This window comes from Pecten maximus, chromosome 9 (assembly GCF_902652985.1).
Source record: "Pecten maximus chromosome 9, xPecMax1.1, whole genome shotgun sequence".
Taxonomy (NCBI): domain Eukaryota; kingdom Metazoa; phylum Mollusca; class Bivalvia; order Pectinida; family Pectinidae; genus Pecten; species Pecten maximus.
The window spans coordinates 42,712,105-42,738,923 of NC_047023.1; the positions used below are offsets into that span (position 1 = coordinate 42,712,105).

General features: G+C 38.2%; 2 protein-coding genes across 4 annotated transcripts; one reads left to right on the forward strand and one right to left on the reverse strand.

Annotated features, from left to right (window-relative positions):
* Positions 1 to 26,088, reverse strand: LOC117334193 (tripartite motif-containing protein 59-like). Of its 3 annotated transcripts, none has more exons than XR_004534060.1 (5): positions 25,806 to 26,088; positions 7,163 to 7,244; positions 4,878 to 4,989; positions 1,758 to 3,585; positions 1 to 1,263 (listed from the first exon to the last, which is right to left on the reverse strand). XR_004534060.1 is itself a non-coding variant. In XM_033893678.1 (4 exons), exons 3-4 carry the CDS (start codon positions 4,942 to 4,944, stop codon positions 2,549 to 2,551), a joined length of 1,104 nt encoding a protein of 367 aa, XP_033749569.1. In that variant the 5' UTR covers positions 4,945 to 4,989; positions 7,163 to 7,244; positions 25,806 to 26,088; the 3' UTR covers positions 1 to 2,548. The 3 variants fall into 3 exon arrangements, 1 of the variants encoding a protein (XP_033749569.1); XR_004534059.1 differs by having other exon boundaries at positions 1 to 1,252; positions 1,329 to 3,585; XM_033893678.1 differs by having other exon boundaries at positions 1 to 3,585.
* LOC117334023 (major royal jelly protein 3-like) lies at positions 10,576 to 11,236 on the forward strand. The gene is made up of 2 exons (XM_033893442.1): positions 10,576 to 10,770; positions 10,910 to 11,236. The coding sequence occupies exons 1-2, from the start codon at positions 10,576 to 10,578 to the stop codon at positions 11,234 to 11,236; spliced, it is 522 nt and encodes a 173-aa protein (XP_033749333.1).
* Positions 26,089 to 26,819: the final 731 nt, after the last annotated feature.

The following is a 26,819-nucleotide window of genomic DNA, read 5'->3' on the forward strand; positions in this document are numbered from 1 at the left end:
TGATTAATTAATGGTTTAATATTAACACTCTGTACTAGTCAGATAAAGTGTCTACAACATCATTAAATAGTTTAATATAATGGAATATTGTATTTTTTATAACAAAAAAGTATAAGAAAGCCACTTCTGATGAACCTTAGTGGGGCACCTACGTAAAGCATGTCAGCATACACACGTCTATAAATAGGAACCTTTATCACAATAATACATTATCAAATACACAATAATACATTATCAATACACATTAATGCATTGTATATGCATAGAATACGCTCCATCATAAGCAGTTTGAAGAAAATTGTTTTAAAAGAGACATATGCACAAATTAGCTATAATTTCTATTGCTAGACTTACTTAGATATCCTGTATTCGAGGGTAATTATTTAATTACGAGGAAGGATATGTTGGAGATACACCAAATGTCCTTACCCGATCTCATTTTTTCCCGGCTGCCGTATCTATTAAAGTAGTGGTTAACCAGGAAAAGGGAATAATTTGATTATAATTTAGCTTCCTATCTTTTTAACAATTATTACACAAGCTATATTGTGTCGGCGATAGGCTATGATCATTGAAATGTGTCGCATTAAAACTCGCAATATTGAATTTCTGAGTGCATATGTCTCTTTTTTCTTCCTTTTTGTGATAATGATAGTTAACTTTCTATGTACATTTACGGTATATAATTTGTGTCACGTTTTCTATTATTTAAATACCTGTAACGTAGATAATCTAGGGAGATTTAGTTTATATATATAACAGTGGGATTTGATAACGTCAGTGATAGATAAAGGCGGTAGGTATACTTATAACTTAACTTTATTTTAAAAGTAAGCCGAAAGTTAGTAAGAAAAAAAATCACAAATTGCCGAAAATAAAATCACAAGAAGACACGTGGACTACACGAGTTTTACGTACATTTATAGTCAAACCTGCCTCAGTGATATATGTCACCATATTTTAACCTCCCAATGTTATTTATTTACTATCACCTGAGCCTGGATTAAGAGACCATTGTCATATGTGACCACCTCATTTATTGCCTCCCTTGGAGAATTTGACTGTACATGTAAGTAACGTTGGTATGTTTGTAGGGTATTTGTTTTATTTCAGATGTTATAGAAGACATACACTAGGATCATTTGTATATATTAAGAACAATCTTTTTAATGTTTTAACTGTTTAGGTTAATCCGTGATAAACAATTATCTAACAATATCTGTCAACAAAAACTCACTGTTTTAGACGGTACCTGACGAGTACCTGATCGCCGTGTACAGCCCCTACTACCTCACGAGTACCTGATCGCCGTGTACAGCCCCTACTACCTCACGAGTAGCTGATCGTCGTGTACAGCCCCTACTACCTGACGAGTACCTGATCGCCGTCTATAGCCCCTACTACCTGACGAGTACCTGATCGCCGTCTACAGCCCCTACTACCTCACGAGTACCTGATCGCCGTGTACAGCCCCTACTACCTCACGAGTACCTGATCGCCGTGTACAGCCCCTACTACCTCACGAGTACCTGATCGCCGTGTACAGCCCCTACTACCTGACGAGTAGCTGATCGTCGTGTACAGCCCCTACTACCTGACGAGTACCTGATCGCCGTCTATAGCCCCTACTACCTCACGAGTACCTGATCGCCGTGTACAGCCCCTACTACCTCACGAGTACCTGATCGCCGTGTACAGCCCCTACTACCTCACGAGTACCTGATCGCCGTCTACAGCCCCTACTACCTCACGAGTACCTGATCGCCGTCTACAGCCCCTTACTCTGGACTTTATGCTGTCTACAATTTGTAGTATAGCAGCTGGTATTTCAGCGGTGGCTTTTCACTTTTATATTTTAGATGTAAATCGCTCCAGGGTAATAATTTTTTACATATATAGGAGACTACATGTTTTAAATGATAACGTAGATAGTATATAGGAAGTTTATACTGAAACGTTACGGATGGTTTGGTCGAGTAAATACACAGTATGACTTATCACCGACAGGAGTGGTTAACCTGACACCACATCGTGTTGCCTACTTCCTCCAAGGTTTTTGCATAGGACTTGAATTACATGCGAAATATGTATTAATGTTTTACAGGTTTACATAAAGAATCACTGCATTTATAATTCTGCACACTAAGCTGAATGAAGCTGCACATAAAGCATGTTGTTTACACAAATCATTTAAACATACGAAATTTGTCTTTTCTTCTGTCAAGACTTTTATCGAAAATCGATACGAAAATTCATTCAACAGATGTGTTGCCTCCGGATTTCACGAAATGCCATTTCTTCAAAATGAGCAATGTCAATGAAACGCACACTATCAATCGATTTTCACAATGATAATTAATCTCACTGTATTTTTTTCTTGAAAGCTACGAAAATTGAAAAGGAACATTAAAACAGCATCCATATCAGTCAACAGTGTTAAAATACCAAATAAATTGGTAAAAAAATATGAAAGACACTTAATTTTCCTCGAAAATGCACATTCACAGTCCTACAAATGCCATAATTCAAACTATTCCACGTCATGTGATTACGACATTTTGAAAGATACGTCTCCCAGTCCAGCTATACTGGCCTTGATGACGTTTTCCTGTCGACTATTAAACTGAAAACTGACCGCGAAGTCTTTGGATGATGGTGACGGGCCGGGGATGTGGACTTTTTTCTCCAGTGTCTCTCGTGCCGTCTGATGTGTACTAAACATGGCACTTATATTTTTATCATCCCTTGCACTATTCAACTTTTCTTTTTCTGCCGTCAGAGATTCCTGTCGGCTTTGAACAATTTGAAGTTGTTCATCGATTTCCCCTCGCTTTCGGTCGATTTCCGATTCGGACATTTTGAAGAGCTCTCTCTCCCTTTCATCAATGGCGTCCCGCAGACGATCGAAGGTTTGACGAATTTGGACTGCTAACTCGCGCTGTATTTGTTCAATATTATCGGCGGCTTTTTCCAGCGACTGTCTTTTATCCAGTAAAGTTTGTTCGGCACTTTGCAGGTCTGCAAGAGTCTCGTCTAAAACGGGAGTGTATTTGTCTAAAGCCTCGTCAACATTCATCACTCTGTGGCCATTTTTTTCTTTGTGATCCAGAACGGTGCAGTCACAGCACACAGGTAAAATGCAAGGCTCACAAAAAAAGTTCAGCGGTTGCATTTTGTGTTTTACACAATATTGTACATCTTTTTTCCCTGTGGACTTGACGAAGGCAAGCAACTCTAAAACAGTGTGGTCATTTGGCAACCGCATAATCTCCGCATCTGACAGAATGAGGGCTTCTCGACATGATGGACAGCAAATTTTTACCGCCATGGGCATGTGCCGAAAAGCAGAAGATAAATTTTGACGAAATTCGCCCTCTACTCGGAACATCTGACGTAAACAGTCAAGGCAGAAGGTATGGTGACAAGGCAACATTTTAGGCGCTTTTTCGTCGTCATCAAAGCTTTCACGACATATAAGACACTTCAGGAAAGTATCTTCAAACCTTTCCTCGTCAAATACGAGGTTTCTTTTTCTATCGGCAAGCTCCTTTGGTTTAACCATATCGTCCATGGTATTAGAGGTACCTGTAAGGTAGAAAAATATTAACGATTACTGTCGATACACTATATCACAGGGGAAACAGAGACTATCGCCAATCGCGTCAAGTCACCAAGGAAGACACAGAGCATCGCGTCAAGTCACCAGGGAAGACACATAGACCATCGCGTCAAGTCACCAAGGAAGACACAGAGCATCGCGTCAAGTCACCAGGGAAGACACATAGACCATCGCGTCAAGTCACCAAGGAAGACACATAGACCATCGCGTCAAGTCACCAAGGAAGACACATAGACCATCGCGTCAAGTCACCAAGGAAGACATAGACCATCGCGTCAAGTCACCAAGGAAGACACATAGACCATCGCGTCAAGTCACCAGGGAAGACACATAGACCATCGCGTCAAGTCACCAAGAGGAAGACACATAGACGATCGCGTCAAGTCACCAGGGAAGACACAGAGACCATCGCGTCAAGTCACCAGGGAAGACACATAGACCATGGCGTCAAGTCACCAAGAAGAAACACATACAGAGATCACGGCATCATTAAACTGGTGATAACAAAAACAAGATATGTCATGTCATCAGTAACTTTATGTTATTAGAAAATGGTCAAACATTACCTAAAGAGTCACCACTACGAAATAAAGAACAAAAACAGGAATAAAAGCGACAACAGAAGAAGAAAAACAACAGTGAGAACCAGAAGTAAAAACTAGGAATTGGGGAGATGAGGAAGACCTGCGAAAATCATTATTCTCCCGAATTAGACCAACACCTTGCGAGAATTATTATTCTCCAGAATTAGACATACACATATTGCGAAAATTAGTATTCTCCAAAATTAGATGATTGGCATTATAACTCATGCATCCGTACAAACCTTGCGAAAATTAGTATTCTCCAAAATTAGATGATTGACATTATAACTCATGCATCCGTACAAACCTGCGAAAATTAGTTTTCTCTAAAATTAGATGATTGACATTATAACTTATGCTTCCGTACAAACCTGCGAAAAAAGCCAGAATAATCCAATACCGCCAAAATAATATACCAACAAGAATGGATGATAACATGGTGTCTTCTTGTCTGGTGTCACGTGATATGTCTAATTATTGATATTAGAAGTTTTATAAGTCGGACATTAGTTCATCACAAAGAACACCGACCAGGTTGTAAAATTAAGGACACTTTTCATGTTTGAGAAAACTTGCTATACAGTACGTATTACAAAGCTATGCGTCTCGGCAGGTAAGTTCTCTGATTTGAGGGAAAGCGTGAATCACTCACGTGCCCTCAGGGAGTGTCTTACCTATATTCAACGTCTCCTCCTCCAGCTGCTTTCTCTTCTCCTCTGCCTTTTTTTGTTCTTCGTCCATGTCGTCCAGAGGCGATGAGAACAACTGTCGTTTCACAGGTAACGCCTGGAAATCAAACAAAACACAATGTTCAAGTTTTTTTTGCGTAACTCTAGTCGACTACGGTGGCTGGGTCAGCACATCTAAAACCCAACGTTAGCATATCTTGTCAATTCACATGCTATTTAAATATTGATAGAATCTGTTAGCTATGATTAACAAATACAATGTATGTTTTCGATACAAAAAGCCAGTCGTCTGATAATTTGTTTGAAATTTCGCCACTAGAATCAAATACTTTAGTAGAACATTTCTTATAAATATGTATAGCAATACTGAAATTGTAAACATTTCGTCGATTTCCGATTTTAACACACCAACAAACACACAGGTAAACACACGGATGAATTGGAACATCGCAATATCAATTAAGACAATACACCCAATTAATGTTATTGATGCCACGGCAATTCAAGTCCAAAATAGATGAAATAAGATTACCGCTAAGATAAGATTACCGCTAAAATCACATATCGCTAAAACAAGATCATCGCTAAAATATGTGCACTTCAGTGTATCACAGATCGTCCCTGGATCATTCCGAGTATTGTAGGGAATGTGACGTACGCTGTCGCACAGAAATCGATGGAGTTATGCAAGGCCACATGGAAAACTGCTTCCTCTGCATAACGTTCCGTACGGCCATTTAGCACACCGATATAACTGTTCCTTGGGCTGGATATTGACATTGTACAGATATGGCTAGGAACTCTTCCTCAAAATATCACAGCAAAAATCTATCCCCTACTACTTCACATCCAACTCATCTTAATAACGTTTGTCGATAGATCGCGAGGGAAATGTCCACTGCAGTTTCACAACCACGTAAGATGCTACATCGCCGATGGCGTCTACTTTGCTTCTCTCAAAATGCTTCAAATGGCACACACAGTGTAAAAATATATCTAATTAACACCAACAAATGACACTTACAGTGTACAAATATATCTAGTTAATATCAACAAATGACACCCACAATGTAGAAATATATCTAATTAACACCCACGGTATAGAAATATATCTAATTAACACCCACGGTATAGAAATATATCTAATTAACACCAACATTATAGAAATATATCTAATTAACACCCACCGTATAGAAATATATCTAATTAACACCCACGGTATAGAAATATATCTAATTAACACCCACGGTATAGAAATATATCTAATTAACACCCACGGTATAGAAATATATCTAATTAACACCCACGGTATAGAAATATATCTAATTAACACCCATGGTACAGAGATATATCTAATTAACACCAACAAATGACACCCACAGTGAAGAAAAACATTGTATTGTAGAGCTCCCCTGGATACGGTAATGGAGAGGACCCTTGGAATGGGAAAGGTTGAACATCCAGGGTTGAGAGAAGGGCGAAAATAACCAGGAGACTCCGAGAGACGTGGAGAGTTAAGGGAGTGGGGATAGCAGATATGTAACCTTCGTGAAGAACTGATAAACTGTCTATAAATGTAAACACATCGTAAAGTAATAAACTTACTATAAACCATATGGTGTTGTGTTACACCAAACCGTAATATAGGTCAAGGTCGATAGAACAAGGGCAAAATACCAACAAAAATATTGATTTGTATGGAGAACTATGACAATGGAGAATAAGACCAGGGATTCCGGAATGGCTAGCGTCTGATGACACCAGCCATGTCAATCTAGGTCAAATCAGGGTTAGGTCGTATTCTCAAAATGATGACTATGGTGTTGACAATGGAACCACTACTACCCGAAGATTAATATCGCACAGGGAATACTTTTATATGAGACCGTAGTGAAACCTTAAAACCCTTCATGTTTGGTTTGGTTTGTTTTTGTTTAACGTCCTATTAACAGTCAGGGTCATTTAAGGACGTGCCAGGTTTTGGAGGTGGTGGAAAGCCGGAGTACCCGGAGAAAAACCACCGGCCTACAGTCAGTACCTGGCAACTGCCCCACGTAGGTTTCGAACTCGCAACCCAGTGGTGGAGGGCTAGTGTTAAAGTGTCGGTACACCTTAACCACTCGGCCACCGCGGCCCTACCCTTCATGTAATGGTCTTCATCAACAATTGGGCAATCAACAATAATTTACGCAAACAAACATAATAGACATCTTTGTATCTATATTCAAATAAAAGTAGGTTTATTTAGAAAGGTGAATACATTATCTTACCGTTTTTGTAGGTTTTATCTGGAGCAGCTAACTCCGTCACAGAAATCTATGGTGTCTCGTCGAGGTTCAGCTCATTCACATCCTATAAATACATAAACAGATTTGTTGTACATAAAACTGACAAAATATCGAAATAAAATCAAAGGCACTCAAGTCTTTACTCGAATGGCGAGGTTAGTAGTGGATACCAAGCGAACACTTCTTTTTGGATATTTTGGCATTTTTGTTCTGTGGCAAGAAAGTCGCGCAAAGAAAACTGGGAAGATCCCACTAGGATTAACCTATCCTACTATGAAAAATATTGAATTCTGTGTACGAATAGGAAGGAAATGTTTGTAACTTATAATGTTTGTTGTGTAAATCTATTTATATTTATATTCTCTCCAACGTTCTTTAAAATACAAACAAGATATATTAACTTAACAAACGTGTTTTGTTTTCCCTGATTCCACAGTGATTTTGTTCTGTTTAACGTCGTCGGCTTCTCCGAACTCACAACATGGTAGGGTTTATACTGACTCATTTCATGCATATACATTATATACACCTTAACGAGTACTCGCCGGTAGAGAAGGCAGTTGTGGTTTTGAAATGGCTAACATGTACTCCGAAATCTTAAACAATCAATCACATTGTTCTGAAACAAGTATCTCCTACTGTTATTGATATCGTGTTTCTTTGTCTGAACAATGTGTAAATAGGGAGATAAATTCTGATAACCAACTTATTGTGTGCGGGTTTTCTATGTTAAAAGACAAAGGTGTGGTTTCTTTACCGTGCGTAACGAAAGCAAAGTATGACACAGTCAGCACGAAAGAGTTGATACACACGACATGAACAGAGGATTTGGATTTTCAAAACAAAAGAGAATAAATACAAAGGAAAACATACAACATGATTAACAAAATAAAAACAAATCTAGGACACACAAACAAAATAAAAACAAATCTAGGACACACAAACAAAATAAAAACAAATCTAGGACACCAAAACAAAATAAAAACAAATCAAATCAAAACAAAAATAAAAGTAACGTTAGCAACGGGGACTGGCTGATTCAGAAATAAGAGGAATGAAAACACAACTAACACAGTAAACAGAAGGAATGACAACACAACCAACACAGTAAACACCAAAACAGAAGGAATGACAACACAACCAACACAGTAAACACCAAAACAGAAGGAAAGGCAACAAAACGACTATAGGAAACACCAAAACAAAAGGAAAGGCAACACAACGAACACAGTAAACAGAAGGAATGACAACACAACGAACACAGTAAACACCAAAACAGAAGGGATGACAACACAACCAACACAGTAAACACCAAAACAGAAGGAAAGGCAACAAAACGACTATAGGAAACACCAAAACAAAAGGAAAGGCAACACAACGAACACAGTAAACAGAAGGAATGACAACACAACGAACACAGTAAACACCAAAACAGAAGGAAAGGCAACACAACGAACACAGTAAACACCAAAACAGAAGGAATGACAACACAACCAACACAGTAAACAACAAAACAGAAGGAATGACAACACAACCAACACAGTAAACACCAAAACAGAAGGAATGACAACACAACGAACACAGTAAACACCAAAACAGAAGGAATGACAACACAACGAACACAGTAAACACCAAAACAGAGGAAAGGCAACACAACGAACACAGTAAACACCAAAACAGAAGGAATGACAACACAACGAACACAGTAAACACCAAAACAGAAGGAATGACAACACAACGAACACAGTAAACACCAAAACAGAAGGAATGACAACACAACGAACACAGTAAACACCAAAACAGAAGGAATGACAACACAACGAACACAGTAAACACCAAAACAGAAGGAAAGGCAACACAACGAACACAGTAAACACCAAAACAGAAGGAATGACAACACAACGAACACAGTAAACACCAAAACAGAAGGAAAGGCAACACAACGAACACAGTAAACACCAAAACAGAAGGAAAGGCAACAAAACGACAATAGGAAACACCAAAACAGAAGGAAAGGCAACAAAACGGCTATAGGAAACACAAAACAGAAGGAAAGACAACACAACGAACATAGGAAACACCAAAACAGAAGGAAAGGCAACACAACGAACACAGAAAACACCAAAACAGAAGGAAAGGCAACAAAACGACAATAGGAAACACCAAAACAGAAGGAAAGGCAACAAAACGGCTATAGGAAACACAAAACAGAAGGAAAGACAACAAAACGGCTATAGGAAACACCAAAACAGAAGGAAAGGCAACAGAACGACTATAGGAAACAACAAAACAGAAGGAAAGGCAACACAACGACTATAGGAAACACCAAAACAGAAGGAAAGGCAACACAACGACTATAGGAAACACCAAAACAGAAGGAAAGGCAACACAACGAACACAGTAAACAGAAGGAAAGGCAACACAACGACTATAGGAAACACAGAAACAGAAGGAAGGCAACAAAACGACAATAGGAAACACCAAAACAGAAGGAAAGGCAACAAAACGGCTATAGGAAACAACAAAACAGAAGGAAAGGCAACAAAACGACTATAGGAAACACCAAAACAGAAGGAAAGGCAACAGAACGACTATAGGAAACAACAAAACAGAAGGAAGGCAACAAAACGACTATAGGAAACACCAAAACAGAAGGAAAGGCAACAAAACGGCTATAGGAAACACCAAAACAGAAGGAAGGCAACAAAATGGCTATAGGAAACACCAAAACAGAAGGAAGGCAACAAAATGGCTATAGGAAACACCAAAACAGAAGGAAGGCAACAAAACGACTATAGGAAACACCAAAACAGAAGGAAAGGCAACAGAACGACTATAGGAAACAACAAAACAGAAGGAAAGGCAACAGAACGACTATAGGAAACAACAAAACAGAAGGAAAGGCAACACAACGGCTATAGGAAACACCAAAACAGAAGGAAAGGCAACAAAACGGCTATAGGAAACACCAAAACAGAAGGAAGGCAACAAAATGGCTATAGGAAACACCAAAACAGAAGGAAGGCAACAAAACGACTATAGGAAACACCAAAACAGAAGGAAAGGCAACAGAACGACTATAGGAAACAACAAAACAGAAGGAAAGGCAACAAAACGACTATAGGAAACACCAAAACAGAAGGAAAGGCAACAGAACGACTATAGGAAACAACAAAACAGAAGGAAGGCAACAAAACGACTATAGGAAACACCAAAACAGAAGGAAGGCAACAAAATGGCTATAGGAAACAACAAAACAGAAGGAAGGCAACAAAACGACAATAGGAAACACCAAAACAGAAGGAAGGCAACAAAATGGCTATAGGAAACACCAAAACAGAAGGAAGGCAACAAAACGACAATAGGAAACACCAAAACAGAAGGAAGGCAACAAAATGGCTATAGGAAACACCAAAACAGAAGGAAAGGCAACACAACGAACATTGGAAACACCAAAACAGAAGGAAGGCAACAAAACGACTATAGGAAACACCAAAACAGAAGGAAAGGCAACACAACGAACATTGGAAACACCAAAACAGAAGGAAAGGCAACAAAACGGCTATAGGAAACACCAAAACAGAAGGAAGGCAACAAAATGGCTATAGGAAACACCAAAACAGAAGGAAGGCAACAAAACGACAATAGGAAACACCAAAACAGAAGGAAATGCAACAAAACGACAATAGGAAACAACAAAACAGAAGGAAGGCAACAAAACGACTATAGGAAACACCAAAACAGAAGGAAAGGCAACACAACGAACATTGGAAACACCAAAACAGAAGGAAAGGCAACAAAACGGCTATAGGAAACACCAAAACAGAAGGAAATGCAACACAACGAACACAGAAAACACCAAAACAGAAGGAAAGGCAACAAAACGACAATAGGAAACACCAAAACAGAAGGAAAGGCAACAAAACGGCTATAGGAAACACAAAACAGAAGGAAAGACAACAAAACGGCTATAGGAAACACCAAAACAGAAGGAAAGGCAACAGAACGACTATAGGAAACAACAAAACAGAAGGAAAGGCAACACAACGACTATAGGAAACATCAAAACAGAAGGAAAGACAACAAAACGAACACAGTAAACAGAAGGAAAGGCAACACAACGACTATAGGAAACACCAAAACAGAAGGAAGGCAACAAAACGACTATAGGAAACACCAAAACAGAAGGAAAGGCAACAAAACGACTATAGGAAACACCAAAACAGAAGGAAAGGCAACAAAACGACTATAGGAAACACCAAAACAGAAGGAAAGGCAACAAAACGACAATAGGAAACACCAAAACAGAAGGAAGGCAACAAAACGACAATAGGAAACAACAAAACAGAAGGAAAGGCAACAAAACGACTATAGGAAACACCAAAACAGAAGGAAAGGCAACACAACGAACACAGTAAACAGAAGGAAAGGCAACACAACGACTATAGGAAACACAGAAACAGAAGGAAGGCAACAAAACGACAATAGGAAACAACAAAACAGAAGGAAAGGCAACAAAACGACTATAGGAAACACCAAAACAGAAGGAAAGGCAACACAACGAACACAGTAAACAGAAGGAAAGGCAACACAACGACTATAGGAAACACAGAAACAGAAGGAAGGCAACAAAATGGCTATAGGAAACACCAAAACAGAAGGAAGGCAACAAAACGACTATAGGAAACACCAAAACAGAAGGAAGGCAACAAAACGACTATAGGAAACACCAAAACAGAAGGAAAGGCAACAAAACGGCTATAGGAAACACCAAAACAGAAGGAAATGCAACAAAACGACTATAGGAAACACCAAAACAGAAGGAAAGGCAACACAACGACTATAGGAAACACCAAAACAGAACAGTTGTTAGTTTTATTGGCTTAGTGTGCTGTCATACCTTATAATCAAGTACCATGTAGGATCCATTGACTAGGAAGGGACTGTTTCTATTGTTATAACGTATACACCTATTTACATACTCGTCGAGTATGTTCAGATATAAAGATACGTCTAGTTATAGGTAACGATTACGTAACTAAATGTCTACAAATGTTCAAAGTAGGGGTCGGCTGACGTAAATTATTTACGATAAGAATGACTGGGTACCGATAAGGTATTACTATAATTCTACCCAAGACGGATATCATAAAGTCGGTAATTAGTAAATCTCCTACCAGCATTTCTGTATAAATGTTACATATCTTCAATATTTCCCCCATATAGCTTGGCCCATATCCATTCCGAGGAAACAGACAATCATTTTACAGCTCTATGTGTACCAGGCATTCCCCGGGATATTGGGGACCTTTAGGTTCAAACAAAACTTTTATGGTGGTGTCGGAACAGTTCTTTAGGATAGCTGACGCTTCCAATTTTCTTGCTGCGTTCTTGATAAGGTACCTTAACAGAGAGGGCGTGTATTGAAATAGGATTTTAGGACACGGGTACGGTCTTAAGAAGCTTAAGGTATCTTCTCTTTACAGAGAGGGCGTGTATTGGAAGGTATCTGGTATCTTCTCTTTACAGAGAGGGCGTGTATTGGAAGGTATCTGGTATCTTCTCTTTACAGTGGGGGCGTGTATTGAAATAGGATTTTAGGACACGGGTACGGTTTTCAATACTAACTTGTGAGCCGTGTTATCTGGGTAAACCCCTGATTTGATCATAACAGGTGTTTATAAGAACACGTGGTATCAAGTATGTACATATTTATAGTAATGCATGATAGGACACTACTCCAATGTATCCTGATATGATTAATATCCATAGCCCTGCATATGGGAAAAACAACATTTATATAAAATGACCGAGGGTCTATGATTTGATAATATATTATCTTGTGTAATAAAAGAAAGTTCACAAAAGGACACAGCATGTGTACTGATGGGGTTTTCAATATGTATCGGTCAGAATGTTATGTTGACCAGAAATCATTATTGGTGGGAATTCTGAATGATATTTGGTTGAACTTTAAAATCTTATTTCCCGTTCCTGAACAGATTAGTGTTTGTTGGAGAGAGAAAAGCGAACCAATGTAGACGACCTCAGCATTCCAGACAATTTATACAACACAGATCACATATTGTAGACAGCTACAACATGTAAGTAAGCATTCTGTATGTGGTAACACAGACCTATTGGATTCCGGTGAGGTGAGGTAAAGGTTTATAGGTGGGGGCGGTATATCTTAGACAGTGGCGTTGTAAATTACACACCAAGCCTATCCTCGCCATACGATAATCTCGTGAATACACCAGCAATTTAAACACGTCAACTCCACCTGTTTTTATTTTCTTCCTGTATACATGATGTCTCCACGATGTGCCATCACTTTTTATGACCTGCATTAAGAGTGACCAATCACCTGTTTGATGTGTTACCTTCCGCAGGTGTCCCGAGGTACATGTATATACTAGTTGATACATATGTAGGGTGAACAGACTACGTACATATCAAGTTTTCAAACTGTCTGCACATTTCAGCGTGAAATTTATTGTCTGTTTTCTAGTATCATCTGATTATAATGTATGTCAGTGGTTATATACATATTTCCTGTAATGGTGTCATATATCATATATATAGTTGTATCTATATCGAAATCTACACCAAACTATTATGGGATATTAAATATTTGATAAAGTATCATTTGATTTTTTATTACAATATAATTGAAGATGTCACCCTAATTTCTATCTTTATTTATAAAAACTACTTTTTATTTACGTCGTTTTAAGTTAACAAACACTTACATTGTTATATATACATGTATATATAAACGGAAAACCTCCGAAGGGGAAGATACATAACCTTTAAGTTTGATATAAATTCTTAGCATATCTGTACTTCACATTGTTTACATAATGTATGTTAGTCGAATGTGAAATCCTAGTATCAATTTATGTTTATATGAGAGGTTCGAAAATATCACCGAACCAATTTAAATACCAAAGGACATGGTACAAACAGATAGTTATGTGTATGATTACGTAACGTATATATCAAAACGTTTGTTCATAGCTTGGGGGTTGATAACATTGTTCAGATGTCCATAAATAGGATCCACGCACACGAAATTTCAAATTACATTATTATTGTATGTTAAGAACCGTGATTGGTTCGTAAACATACTCGTCACGTGATATCTAGAAGCTATTACTTTCAACGCATTTATTTGAATTTTTTTACTCGTTGCAAAAATAAAACTCACTATGGAGTTAAAGTATAAATTCGCTATTTTTCATTCGGAGAAATTAGTAACTACTATAAAGCTAAAATGTCACAATATCCGATTGTCTGCCTTCTAGAGGATTCTACATGTCGTTTAGGCATGAATTAGTGAGACTTTGAGACCGGGAGTTTGGAGATCTCTGTCATTTAACAGGATAATCATAAAAAGTCTGTACTAACACAATACAGCTGTATCCTACGTCAGATTTAAATATTGGCCATTCGCCAAGTGAAACGGTCATCCTGGAGGGACATGACCTAATCAGATGTGCATTCTTTCTGTCTCTTTTGTGTTTCCTTCACATTTTTAACCATGACACTGGGTCGCGCGTGCTTGGCGCTTTTCCGTTATGACGTCAATAAGCTTTCAGTTTGAATGCTGTGTTGCACTTGAGGGCACGGACACAGGGGGCACGGAAGCCGCGTGATTCTTTCGTCATCAGGTAGATTAATTTGAATTCAAGTGAAGACGAAATGGTTTATTTATATGTGATAATGGCGCGGTCTGGATCCTTTGATTCAAGTCAACTCAAATCCACACTTTATGTATCTATAACATTATTAGTATATTGAGGAAAGAGGTTGTAGATTATGACAAAAATATGAAAACTATTGCCCGAAAATATTTGTCATTGTGATGCCTTGAGAAAACCTTTATCAGCCTAAAAACGATCACCTAAAAGGACATTGATGTAAATGTTAAGGTTTTCCGATGTTTATAGCACTTTAAGAACATTGGGATCTTGAATTGTTCAAATTTTCATATTTAAGCGTTATAACTCACGCCTCAGTACCGGGTAAATGACTACAGATATTTGGGTACAATAACCTGCTCCAATGGTAAATTATAAAAGGTCTTTTGAACTGAGGAAAGTAGGCTTACAATGTGCTTCAGTATATGTCTAATATACATCCATGATAATATTTTTGTTTGTCTATTTGGTTATGTGGTTTGCAGTTCGATCCACGATGTGTTCTATTTGGATGTAAAATGCAATAAAGTTGAACTGATTTGAATATATTTTATTGCTTCAGCCTCAAATCCCAGTGATTTTTATTTGTCGGATTTGATACTGACATTATCAAACTGACTAGATGACATGATAAATGATAGTCTGGTCTTTATTTTGCCACTGTTATAATTGAAGTTCATAGTGTTTGGTGCTGGTTGATAAATATGTTATTGTCACTACCACGGTTCTAATTTTGTGAGCGTGATATTATAGGGATTTGACCGAAATTTACATCACGGATGTCGTCGGCGAATCCACTAGATGATTCTTGCCTAAATTGATGAATATATGTTAAATAACGTATGGGACCTTCACGACCCTCGTTTAGATCAAACATCCTCCACGATATATCCGTATTACCTGAATCACTTACTTAGTATATATCGATTTTGTGTGGTACATTTTAATGTCATGCTAATTAGGTGAAGGTTAAACGCCAAGAAGAGTAAACTAATGAAATACATGTATTTGTTTTGTTCATGATTTAACCTCCGTTTATCGATTTGAGTTGGGACTGCAGTTTTGTATATGCAACGAAATTCTGTTGTTTGTAATGAACTGCATTTTACAGCATCAATGGGACTATACGCGTGTACCGTTGACAAGACGAGCTGTATTTTGATGAGGGTATATCGTATTTATCAGCATGCACGGATTCCTTTCATCGCGTCCTATTTCTGAACCTTGGCATTACAGCTGGGCTATTCGCTACGGTATGACAGTGTAGGTCTGGGATCACATCAGCGTGCAAATTATGTATGGCGAAACTCATCTTTTATGATAACCAGAATAAAATTGACGCCTAAGCAAATTTTCCACATTCATGAACACAGAGAATAGTTTTAATGTAGGAATGTATTCGCCCTGTTACCCAGTGTGAAATACATACCAGATGGGACAGTAAAAATCAAGACTTGCGACATATTCCCCAGCTGTCTTGTTTTTAGTTTTTTTGCGAGACTAAATTTTGAAACTTATAATCTATAATCAACCTGAAATACACACCGGGGGAAAAATACGTTTGAACTAAATACATGTATATGCAATAAGTAATTTCTACAGTTTGTAAAAGAAAAACATGTAAACAAGATTGGTAAAATATGAACAGAATAAAGGTTTATGCTAATGTCATGAAGAGAATATTCAATGTGAATCAGGCGAATAAGACCATGTGGTCCGCAAGGTAAAGCGCCCTCTTCTACACCCGCAATATATCTAGTCAGAAGTCAAGCAATGGTGTCGTAATGAAGACTGTGGTGATCAAAACGGAACAACTAGTGTATCGAATATATCCTACATGTTTCCATGAAATCAATACAATGCTACATCTCTCATGAAACTTTGTACGAAACAAACACAGAGGGAAACACCTTTAGTTATAAATTTTGCACAGAAAGAATTGCACCATCAGCTGTGTTGGAAATAGATTTTGGAAATACAAAATTATAAGTCTGAATAGGCGTTGTACATACATATAATATAGAGGATGTGCATTTACTCGCTAATTTAATAGATATCGTACGTTTTGGATACAGGACAATGTTTAAACTGAACCGGCGCCATTTGATATTCGTAAGGTTTTAAGTTTAAAACGAATATATGCAGTGCGTCCTACGTATTAAGACACTCGGCACTATGTATTAAGGCACTCGACATTACGTATTACATGTAAGGCACTCGACACTACGTATTAAGACACTCGACACTACGCATTGAGACACTCGACACTACGTATTAAGACACTCAGCACTACGCATTGAGACACTCGGCACTACGTATTAAGCATTACGCATTGAGACACTCGGCACTACGTATTAAGACACTCGGCATTACGCATTGAGACACTCGACACTACGTATTAAGACACTCGACACTACGCATTGAGACACTCGACACTACGTATTAGGACACTCGGCACTACGCATTGAGACACTCGGCACTACGTATTAAGACACTCGGCACTACGTATTAAGACACTCGGCACTACGTATTAGGACACTCCGCACTACGTATTAAGACACTCGGCACTACGTATTATGACACTCGACACTACGTATTAGGACACTCCGCACTACGTATTAAGACACGCGACACTACGTATTAAGACACTCGACACTACGCATTGAGACACTCGACACTACGTATTAGGACACTCGGCACTACGCATTGAGACACTCGGCACTACGTATTAAGACACTCGGCACTACGTATTATGACACTCCGCACTACGTATTAAGACACTCGACACTACGTATTATGACACTCGGCACTACGTATTAAGACACCCGGCACTACGTATTAAGACACTCGGCACTACGTATTAGGACACTCCGCACTACGTATTAAGCCACTCGGCACTACGTATTAAGCCACTCAGCACTACGTATTAAGACACTCGGCACTACGTATTAGGACACCCGGCACTACGTATTTAGACACTCGGCACTACGTATTAGGACACTCGACACTACGTATTAAGACACTCGGCACTACGTATTAAGACACTCGGCACTACGTATTAAGACACTCGGCACTACGTATTAAGACACTCGGCATGAGCTACCGTTGGTAATATGCTGTTGTTACTACATAGTAGGTATTTAATGTATTGGTTGGTGAGAGGTTGTTACGTACACTTACACGAGGATTGGCGCCACAGATCTATATTATCTTTTGAATTAGAGCGTGAGCCTTAAGTTAGGATGTTACATAATTTATAGGGTCGATGAAGATCAAACGTATCACTGCTACAACCTGATAACCATATTATTTACCATCAGTGGGATACAAAAAACACCACAGACGGGATCACCACATTTTCTATTGGAGAAATTACCTCTCTATATATACACAGGTAAAACGTCAGTGGATACTTAACTACAATCACTAATCATCGTTGTCATCGATATTAACGTCGTCGTAACGACGGCAATGAGAGCGTATTTCCGTATTAATAATCAATTCATTGAACATGGCAAAATGCCAAATCTGATGTTGAAAAATGTCACAAAAATACATTAGAAATGATGGCAGCAATGCTACCCATGTTAATGGTAAGCCATTCTTTAGAAGTGGTCATTTGAAAATAAATCCTTATTTCACCCATAATGCCAAACAGTTATCATATTTATTTATACCAAATCACTCGAACGAAATATTAATTTCATACAAAAAATAAAACCTAAATCTAAACGATTTCAATATTTCTTTCCAATCCGCAATCTACTTCCCAGATAAGTATTTTCCTTACGTTAGCTTTGGGATTACTACAGTCTTATATTGATGTCATCCAGTGATTTCTACACCAGACTTATATTGATGTCATCCAGTGATTACTACACCAGTCTTATATTGATGTCATCCAGTGATTTCTACACCAGTCTTATATTGATGTCATCCAGTGATTACTACACCAGACTTATATTGATGTCATCCAGTGATTTCTACACCAGTCTTATATTGATGTCATCCAGTGATTACTACACCAGTCTTATATTGATGTCATCCAGTGATTACTACACCAGACTTATATTGATGTCATCCAGTGATTACTACACCAGTCTTATATTGATGTCATCAAGTGATTTCTACACCAGTCTTATATTGATGTCATCCAGTGATTACTACACCAGTCTTATATTGATGTCATCCAGTGATTCCAGTGATTACTACACCAGACTTATATTGATGTCATCCAGTGATTCCTGTGATTACTACACCAGACTTATATTGATGTCATCCAGTGATTACTACACCAGACTTATATTGATGTCATCCAGTGATTACTACACCAGTCTTATATTGATGTCATCCAGTGATTACTACACCAGTCTTATATTGATGTCATCCAGTGATTACTACACCAGACTTATATTGATGTCATCCAGTGATTACTACACCAGTCTTTTATTGATGTCATCCAGTGATTACTACACCAGTCTTTTATTGATGTCATCCAGTGATTCCAGTGATTACTACACCAGTCTTATATTGATGTCATCCAGTGATTACTACACCAGACTTATATTGATGTCATCCAGTGATTCCAGTGATTACTACACCAGTCTTATATTGAAGTCATCCAGGGATTACTACACCAGACTTATATTGATGTCATCCAGTGATTACTACACCAGTCTTATATTGATGTCATCCAGTGATTACTACACCAGTCTTATATTGATGTCATCCAGTGATTTCTACACCAGTCTTATATTGATGTCATCCAGTGATTACTACACCAGTCTTATATTGATGTCATCCAGTGATTACTACACCAGTCTTATATTGATGTCATCCAGTGATTCCAGTGATTACTACACCAGACTTATATCGATGTCATCCAGTGATTACTACACCAGTCTTATATTGATGTCATCCAGTGATTTCTACACCAGTCTTATATTGATGTCATCCAGTGATTCCTGTGATCTCTACACCAGTCTTATATTGATGTCATCCAGTGATTACTACACCAGTCTTATATTGATGTCATCCAGTGATTCCAGTGATTACTACACCAGACTTATATCGATGTCATCCAGCGATTACTACACCAGACTTACATTGATGTCATCCAGTGATTCCAGTGATTACTACACCAGTCTTATATTGATGTCATCCAGTGATTACTACACCAGTCTTATATTGATGTCATCCAGTGATTACTACACCAGTCTTATATTGATGTCATCCAGTGATTCCAGTGATTACTACACCAGTCTTATATTGATGACATCCAGTGATTTCTACACCAGTCTTATATTGATGTCATCCAGTGATTACTACACCAGACTTATATTGATGTCATCCAGTGATTCCAGTGATTACTACACCAGTCTTATATTGATGTCATCCAGTGATTACTACACCAGTCTTATATTGATATCATCCAGTGATTTCTACACCAGTCTTATATTGATGTCATCCAGTGATTACTACACCAGACTTATATTGATGTCATCCAGAGATTACTACACCAGTATATATTGATGTCATCCAGTGATTCCAGTGATTACTACACCAGTCTTATATTGATGTCATCCAGTGATTACTACACCAGTCTTGTATTGATGTCATCCAGTGATTACTACACCAGTCTTATATTGATGTCATCCAGTGATTCCAGTGATTACTACACCAGTCTTATATTGATGTCATCCAGTGATTACTACACCAGACTTATATTGATGTCATCCAGTGATTCCAGTGATTACTACACCAGTCTTTTATTGATGTCATCCAGTGATTACTACACCAGTCTTATATTGATGTCATCCAGTGATTACTACACCAGTCTTATATTGATGTCATCCAGTGATTCCAGTGATTACTACACCAGTCTTATATTGATGTCATCCAGTGATTACTACACCAGACTTATATTGATGTCATCCAGTGATTACTACACCAGTCTTATATTGATGTCATCAAGTGATTCCAGTGATTACTACACCAGACTTACATTGATGTCATCCAGTGATTCCAGTGATTACTACACCAGTCTTATATTGATGTCATCCAGTGATTACTACACCAGTCTTATATTGATGTCATCCAGTGATTACTACAACAGTCTTATATTGATGTCATCCAGTGATTACTACAAGTCTTATATTGATGTCATCCAGTGATTCCAGTGATTACTACACCAGTCTTATATTGATGTCATCCAGTGATTTCTACACCAGTCTTATATTGATGTCATCCAGTGATTACTACACCAGTCTTATATTGATGTCATCCAGTGATTACTACACCAGACTTATATTGATGTCATCCAGTGATTACTACACCAGTATATATTGATGTCATCCAGTGATTCCAGTGATTACTACACCAGTCTTATATTGATGTCATCCAGTGATTACTACACCAGTCTTGTATTGATGTCATCCAGTGATTACTACACCAGTCTTATATTGATGTCATCCAGTGATTCCAGTGATTACTACACCAGTCTTTTATTGATGTCATCCAGTGATTACTACACCAGTCTTATATTGATGTCATCCAGTGATTCCAGTGATTACTACACCAGTCTTATATTGATGTCATCCAGTGATTACTACACCAGTCTTATATTGATGTCATCCAGTGATTCCAGTGATTACTACACCAGTCTTATATTGATGTCATCCAGTGATTACTACACCAGACTTATATTGATGTCATCCAGTGATTACTACACCAGTCTTTTATTGATGTCATCCAGTGATTACTACACCAGTCTTTTATTGATGTCATCCAGTGATTCCAGTGATTACTACACCAGTCTTATATTGATGTCATCCAGTGATTACTACACCAGACTTATATTGATGTCATCCAGTGATTCCAGTGATTACTACACCAGTCTTATATTGATGTCATCCAGTGATTACTACACCAGACTTATATTGATGTCATCCAGTGATTCCAGTGATTACTACACCAGACTTATATTGATGTCATCCAGAGATTCCTGTGATTACTACACCAGACTTATATTGATGTCATCTAGTGATTCCTGTGATTACTACACCAGACTTATATTGATGTCATCTAGTGATTCCTGTGATTACTACACCAGTCTTTTATTGATGCAATCGAGACTAAAAGAGACGAGAAACTTCTCCATGACATCAACATGCTGACTTGGCAATTCTAATCCAGAATATATAATATCCGCTATTGATTAAACCTTGAAGATATCAAACCTAATCACAGTCCATATCTATCCTGTTTATTGATCAACAACACCAGGGCTATTTTCTGTTCTGGTTACAACAGTAAAATAAACGCGATATTTATGTGGTCATTTTTTAAATCTCACACTTGCCAATCTGTCTGACAGGGGGGAAATTGGATCGGTCATTCCCCAGCGCGTCTCGACTTCACATGTCGGCGTATCCGTCATCCCGTGTCCCCGGGGACGGTCAATACCATAATAAGTAGCTGTGTTATATACCAATCCATTTCCACGCGACATTAAGGATGTATGCTACCTAATTGTGACGTCATTCCCGGTCTGTCTGGTTTGTATTGGTATTATTATAGATATGGCCCTGAGATTATATATTTCCATCTTTTTTCCATTGATCAATTAATTGATTATACAGTGTATTAAACTGATAAATTGCATATAGAAGTTTTAATCAACGCAGATAATATGGCATCTGAAATTGAAAAAGCGCACAAGATAAAACCTAAATACTAATTAAGAATATACTAGACAATTCTGGAAATCAATCTCTTAAGACAATCCTATCAAAATGTTAACTAATTGAAATGCCATTTGAGAGAATTACACAAAACAAAAGGCACAGTACCAGTCTGTGACACGGGTGAATACCAGTACATCCACGTGCGACCCCAGCAGTGACTAGTCTGATAGGTGACTCGTATGACAACTGTGTCATTTTCTATTGTATTATGTCAAATGTACCATTAGGCCTGAAGTCCGTCATGTTTACGTCGTCCACGACCCCTGACCTCCAGCGGTTTGTTAGTCGGACATCTGTAGGAGAGTTTATCTAGGATCGTGTCAGTCCTACTGTGATGTCTCCCGACGTCCAAATCCGACTAGCATGTCCTTGGAGGACGCTATTTGATACCAAAACTGAAACCACTTCTGTTTAAAGTTAATATTTTGCCACTTCTGTTTAAAGTTAATATTTTTCATCCCAAGTACGTTTGCAAACTTTTCGAAAGTTACCCCACGCATTAATTCATTTTAAATTTCCATCACACAAAGCAAACTCTAACCCTAATTAAATCCTTGTGGCGAAAAAATATTCACTGACCATCGCATTGAATTGAGCCTGATAGAGTTTAAGAATGTAAACCATATTCCCCGTTTTAGGGGTTAAATTAGTCAACTCTTACAACATCAGTGAGATACAGCAGACAAATTCTGTCCCCCGCTCCTGAACAGGTTTTGCATATTTATATGTACGACGTAAAATGCTGCCTTTTGATCGTAAGGATTGATAGAATTTTGGTATATGTCTCCCTTTTTTGTTTTTAAACATCTTGTTTTTCCTTGTTTGTTTGTTGCTTCACTTTTGATTGTTGAACTGAAGGTTTGCCTTTGCAAGGACGCGTATTGATTCCATTCCAGGAGCATGGTGAACCAAAGGATAAATTCCCTCTTTAAATAAGGACTTGGTTACCCATCCCAGCCCGTGATCCAAACATATAATAGGAATATATGCCTTATGGGTCGTGGTTTGTGAATCTATGTGGATATTCTGTGCTGTCTGACGATGTCTGGCGATCAGCGCTATATCGAATGTACAACTGTGACTTCCTGTTTCAGGACCGGAAGTTGCCAATTTTACCTACGACATGAAATTTCAAGGAGATGACACTATAAGTAGTAATTTAATTCGCCTCGTGTCGGTAGGAAACGTCCTCCAATCTAGCTGTGTTGGTGGGTCGATAAATCGCATACTGGTCTGGATTGTTCTGAATGACTCCTCTCTGGCCACTAGTTTGTTGTACGGACAGATAGTTACGGTCCAAATCCAATACCCCGTACTGAACATTGCTGTATGGAGCCCCATGCTGGACACGTTATCCCAGGAGAACACAATCATATATACTGGGGTTCTTCTAACACAAGAAGTGGGATCATACAAACAATTTACTTGTTAAGATTCTGCCTGATAGCTATGGATCAATACCCAACGCTACAACAACTATGTCATCTATAACATTCAGCAACACTCTAAACATCCCAACGTTTAATGAGAAACAGGGATATAAACATTCTATAAATTTCCTCTACAAAGTTAATTCTCTAAGTCAAATACCACTTGTTAGCAAGCTGTGGGGACGGGGAGCAAATAAGGTTGTAAGTTTGGTGGACATAGATATAAATAAATCGAACACTCGTGAACAATTTATTGCGTTATTGCTTCCAGACAAATTATTTCCTCCGAATTTCGGCCTCGGCAAATTACTTCGGAGCAATAAAACGGACACCTTGAACTCCCGCTCGTCGATTGACTGTGTAATACCGAGCTATTTTTACCAAGGAACTGAAACTACATAGTGGTATAAATGATTGCTGAGTCATTAGGCAATCAAACAAAACGTCTAGTTAAGAATTATCAGGTCTATCAGGTCTCCGATTCATTAGAATCAAGCTTAGTTTCTACAATCAAGTAAACGAGAAATAAACCACTTTTATTGTGGAGTGGATTTATTATTATAATAGTGTAGTGTTTTTAAGTATGTACAATAGTTTAGCTGTTCTAGTTATTTGTACATTTCTTTAACTTTCGGTATTTTCCTGTATATTTACCTTTTAAAAGTATGGCCCTGTTTGACCTCGTTGGATTGATGAGCCGTGAACACAATTTAGGTCTGTGTGACCTTATTGTATTGGTAGGCCGTCAATACCTGTTTATCGTTACTGGCCAGCATTGTTAGCTTCAGTGTCAAGTAAATTGTATAAAGCTAGCTGATCGCGTGATGGATAGCTTATAGTGTCAAAGAACTTGTATAAAGCTAACTGATCGCGGGATGGTTGTCTTAGTGTCAAAGAACTTGTTAAAGCTAACTGATCCTGGCATGGTTAGCTTATAGTGTCACAGAACTTGTATAAAGCTAACTGATCCAGGCATGGTTAGCTTATAGTGTCAAATAACTTGTACGATAAAAAAGCATAGCTGAAGTATCACCTTATCTCGACATGGTTAGCGTTTGTATGAGTTGTCCGTTACTGTTATACATGAACTAAGTTGTAGTGATTTTGTTTTTATTCAGAAACAATAGGCCCACAGGTAAAAATCAAAAACAAAACCTAAGTCGGAGCCTTTCCTGTATTAAATCTTAGCTTTCCCTTTTCGTGTTTCTACATCCCTATATACACACCACCTGTGGTAAAACTTCTGATGAACTTACCTGTACGACAATTTAAACATTTTAGACAGCTTATGAGTGATTTAGGTTTTATTGACAGGGTTTTATTATTGGTGAGAGATCGAGGTGTAATCCGTCCTCATCTGTCTTTGTTGGCTAGCTTTAACATGAGGGTGTGGATCGGTGTAATGACTAATCATTACACATCTTAAAGATGTATCTATGATTATATATGTCTTAAGACATTTAATGTTATTACTAAAAACAAAGTATTTGTCATCAGAACCATATCAGGAACGTCTGACATTTAGAATGTATCCCCTCTACAACAGTGGGTTACTTTACAGTGAAAAGTCAAAACATATCTAAACATAAGTACAATAAGCTAATTCATTCTGATGTCAATGTGTTTAGTACTAAATGGAATTGGTGACATCTTACACATATGCCTAAATTACACACATGTATACATAGGTGTTACTGGTATATCCACACACGTAATAGTACAATGAGTATGGCGCTAGCCAGCTTACCTTCACAACACCCAGATCGTTGTGTCCATCTGTAGGTCCAGTGAGATGGCTGCTCATGCACACGGTCAACACACGATCTAATGTTGAGTTTAGTATATATCTTCACATGATTCAGACACAACAACGGACTAGCTGTGTCTAAGCTGAATGTGTCGCGTGTTTTCATTGGGCGACTCGTCGAAAAGCAGGTCGTAACTTATACATCAGAACGAACCGCCACTGGCAGCCATCTTTAAATGTCTGACTCGAGGGCTCTGGACGAGGGAGATGCCGAAAGAATCGATCGTGTTTGTGGATAAATTATGACCTAACTGATTGTTAGATGAATAACATACCTTACTATTCACACACCCTTTCACGTGGATCTATATATATGTTTAGAAAGTCATGGCTGAATGATTGAGAGATTACCAGGCTTCCAGACCTTCTATTTCAGTTGCAATTCCTGCATGTCCTGCATGCTGTCATGCATAACAGTATCCATCACTCCAATCACACGTCGAAGATCAAAATAAATAGTTTGGTTTAATGAAGTTTTTTGCATGTCTGATATCGCAGGGGGTATGCCTCCTTATAGGACTAAATTCCCTTCCGTATCTTCCTCGTGATCTTGAAGGCAACACTAGTCCTGATATGTGATCGATGGATGTACTGGACAGACATCACAAACGAAATCTGTGGACTGGGCGATAGAGTCCACATTGCCATACTGGAACGATTTTATGCATATATGCAATGTGATTTGTGAGGAGCACTTGTTTTACGCTGAATCATGTACCGTCGTTCTTTGAGTCGTCATTGACGTTAGAGGCCAAAGGTGTGGCAATCCAGAAAGGAAGATTGGGGAATCAAACGGGGCATAAACATGTGTTAGACTATGGAAGGGGAGGTGTATCCACGTCATACCTTATCGTAATGATTAGACAGTGGAAATTTATTGGTGTTTCGGTAAATCCAAATAACTATACATATAGCATTGGCTCCATGATAACCCTACCCCTTTTTATATTCTTA

Bases quoted from the DNA above. Each gene is read 5' to 3' on its own strand.
- LOC117334193 (XM_033893678.1), bottom strand. From the start codon at position 4,944: ATGGACGAAGAACAAAAAAAGGCAGAGGAGAAGAGAAAGCAGCTGGAG. The intron at 3,586-4,877 runs GTAAGACACTCC...TCTACCTTACAG, and splicing joins GGAGGAGACGTTGAATATAG to GTACCTCTAATACCATGGAC.
- LOC117334023 (XM_033893442.1), top strand. From the start codon at position 10,576: ATGGCTATAGGAAACACCAAAACAGAAGGAAAGGCAACACAACGAACA. The intron at 10,771-10,909 runs GCAACAAAATGG...AAACGACTATAG, and splicing joins AACACCAAAACAGAAGGAAG to GAAACACCAAAACAGAAGGA.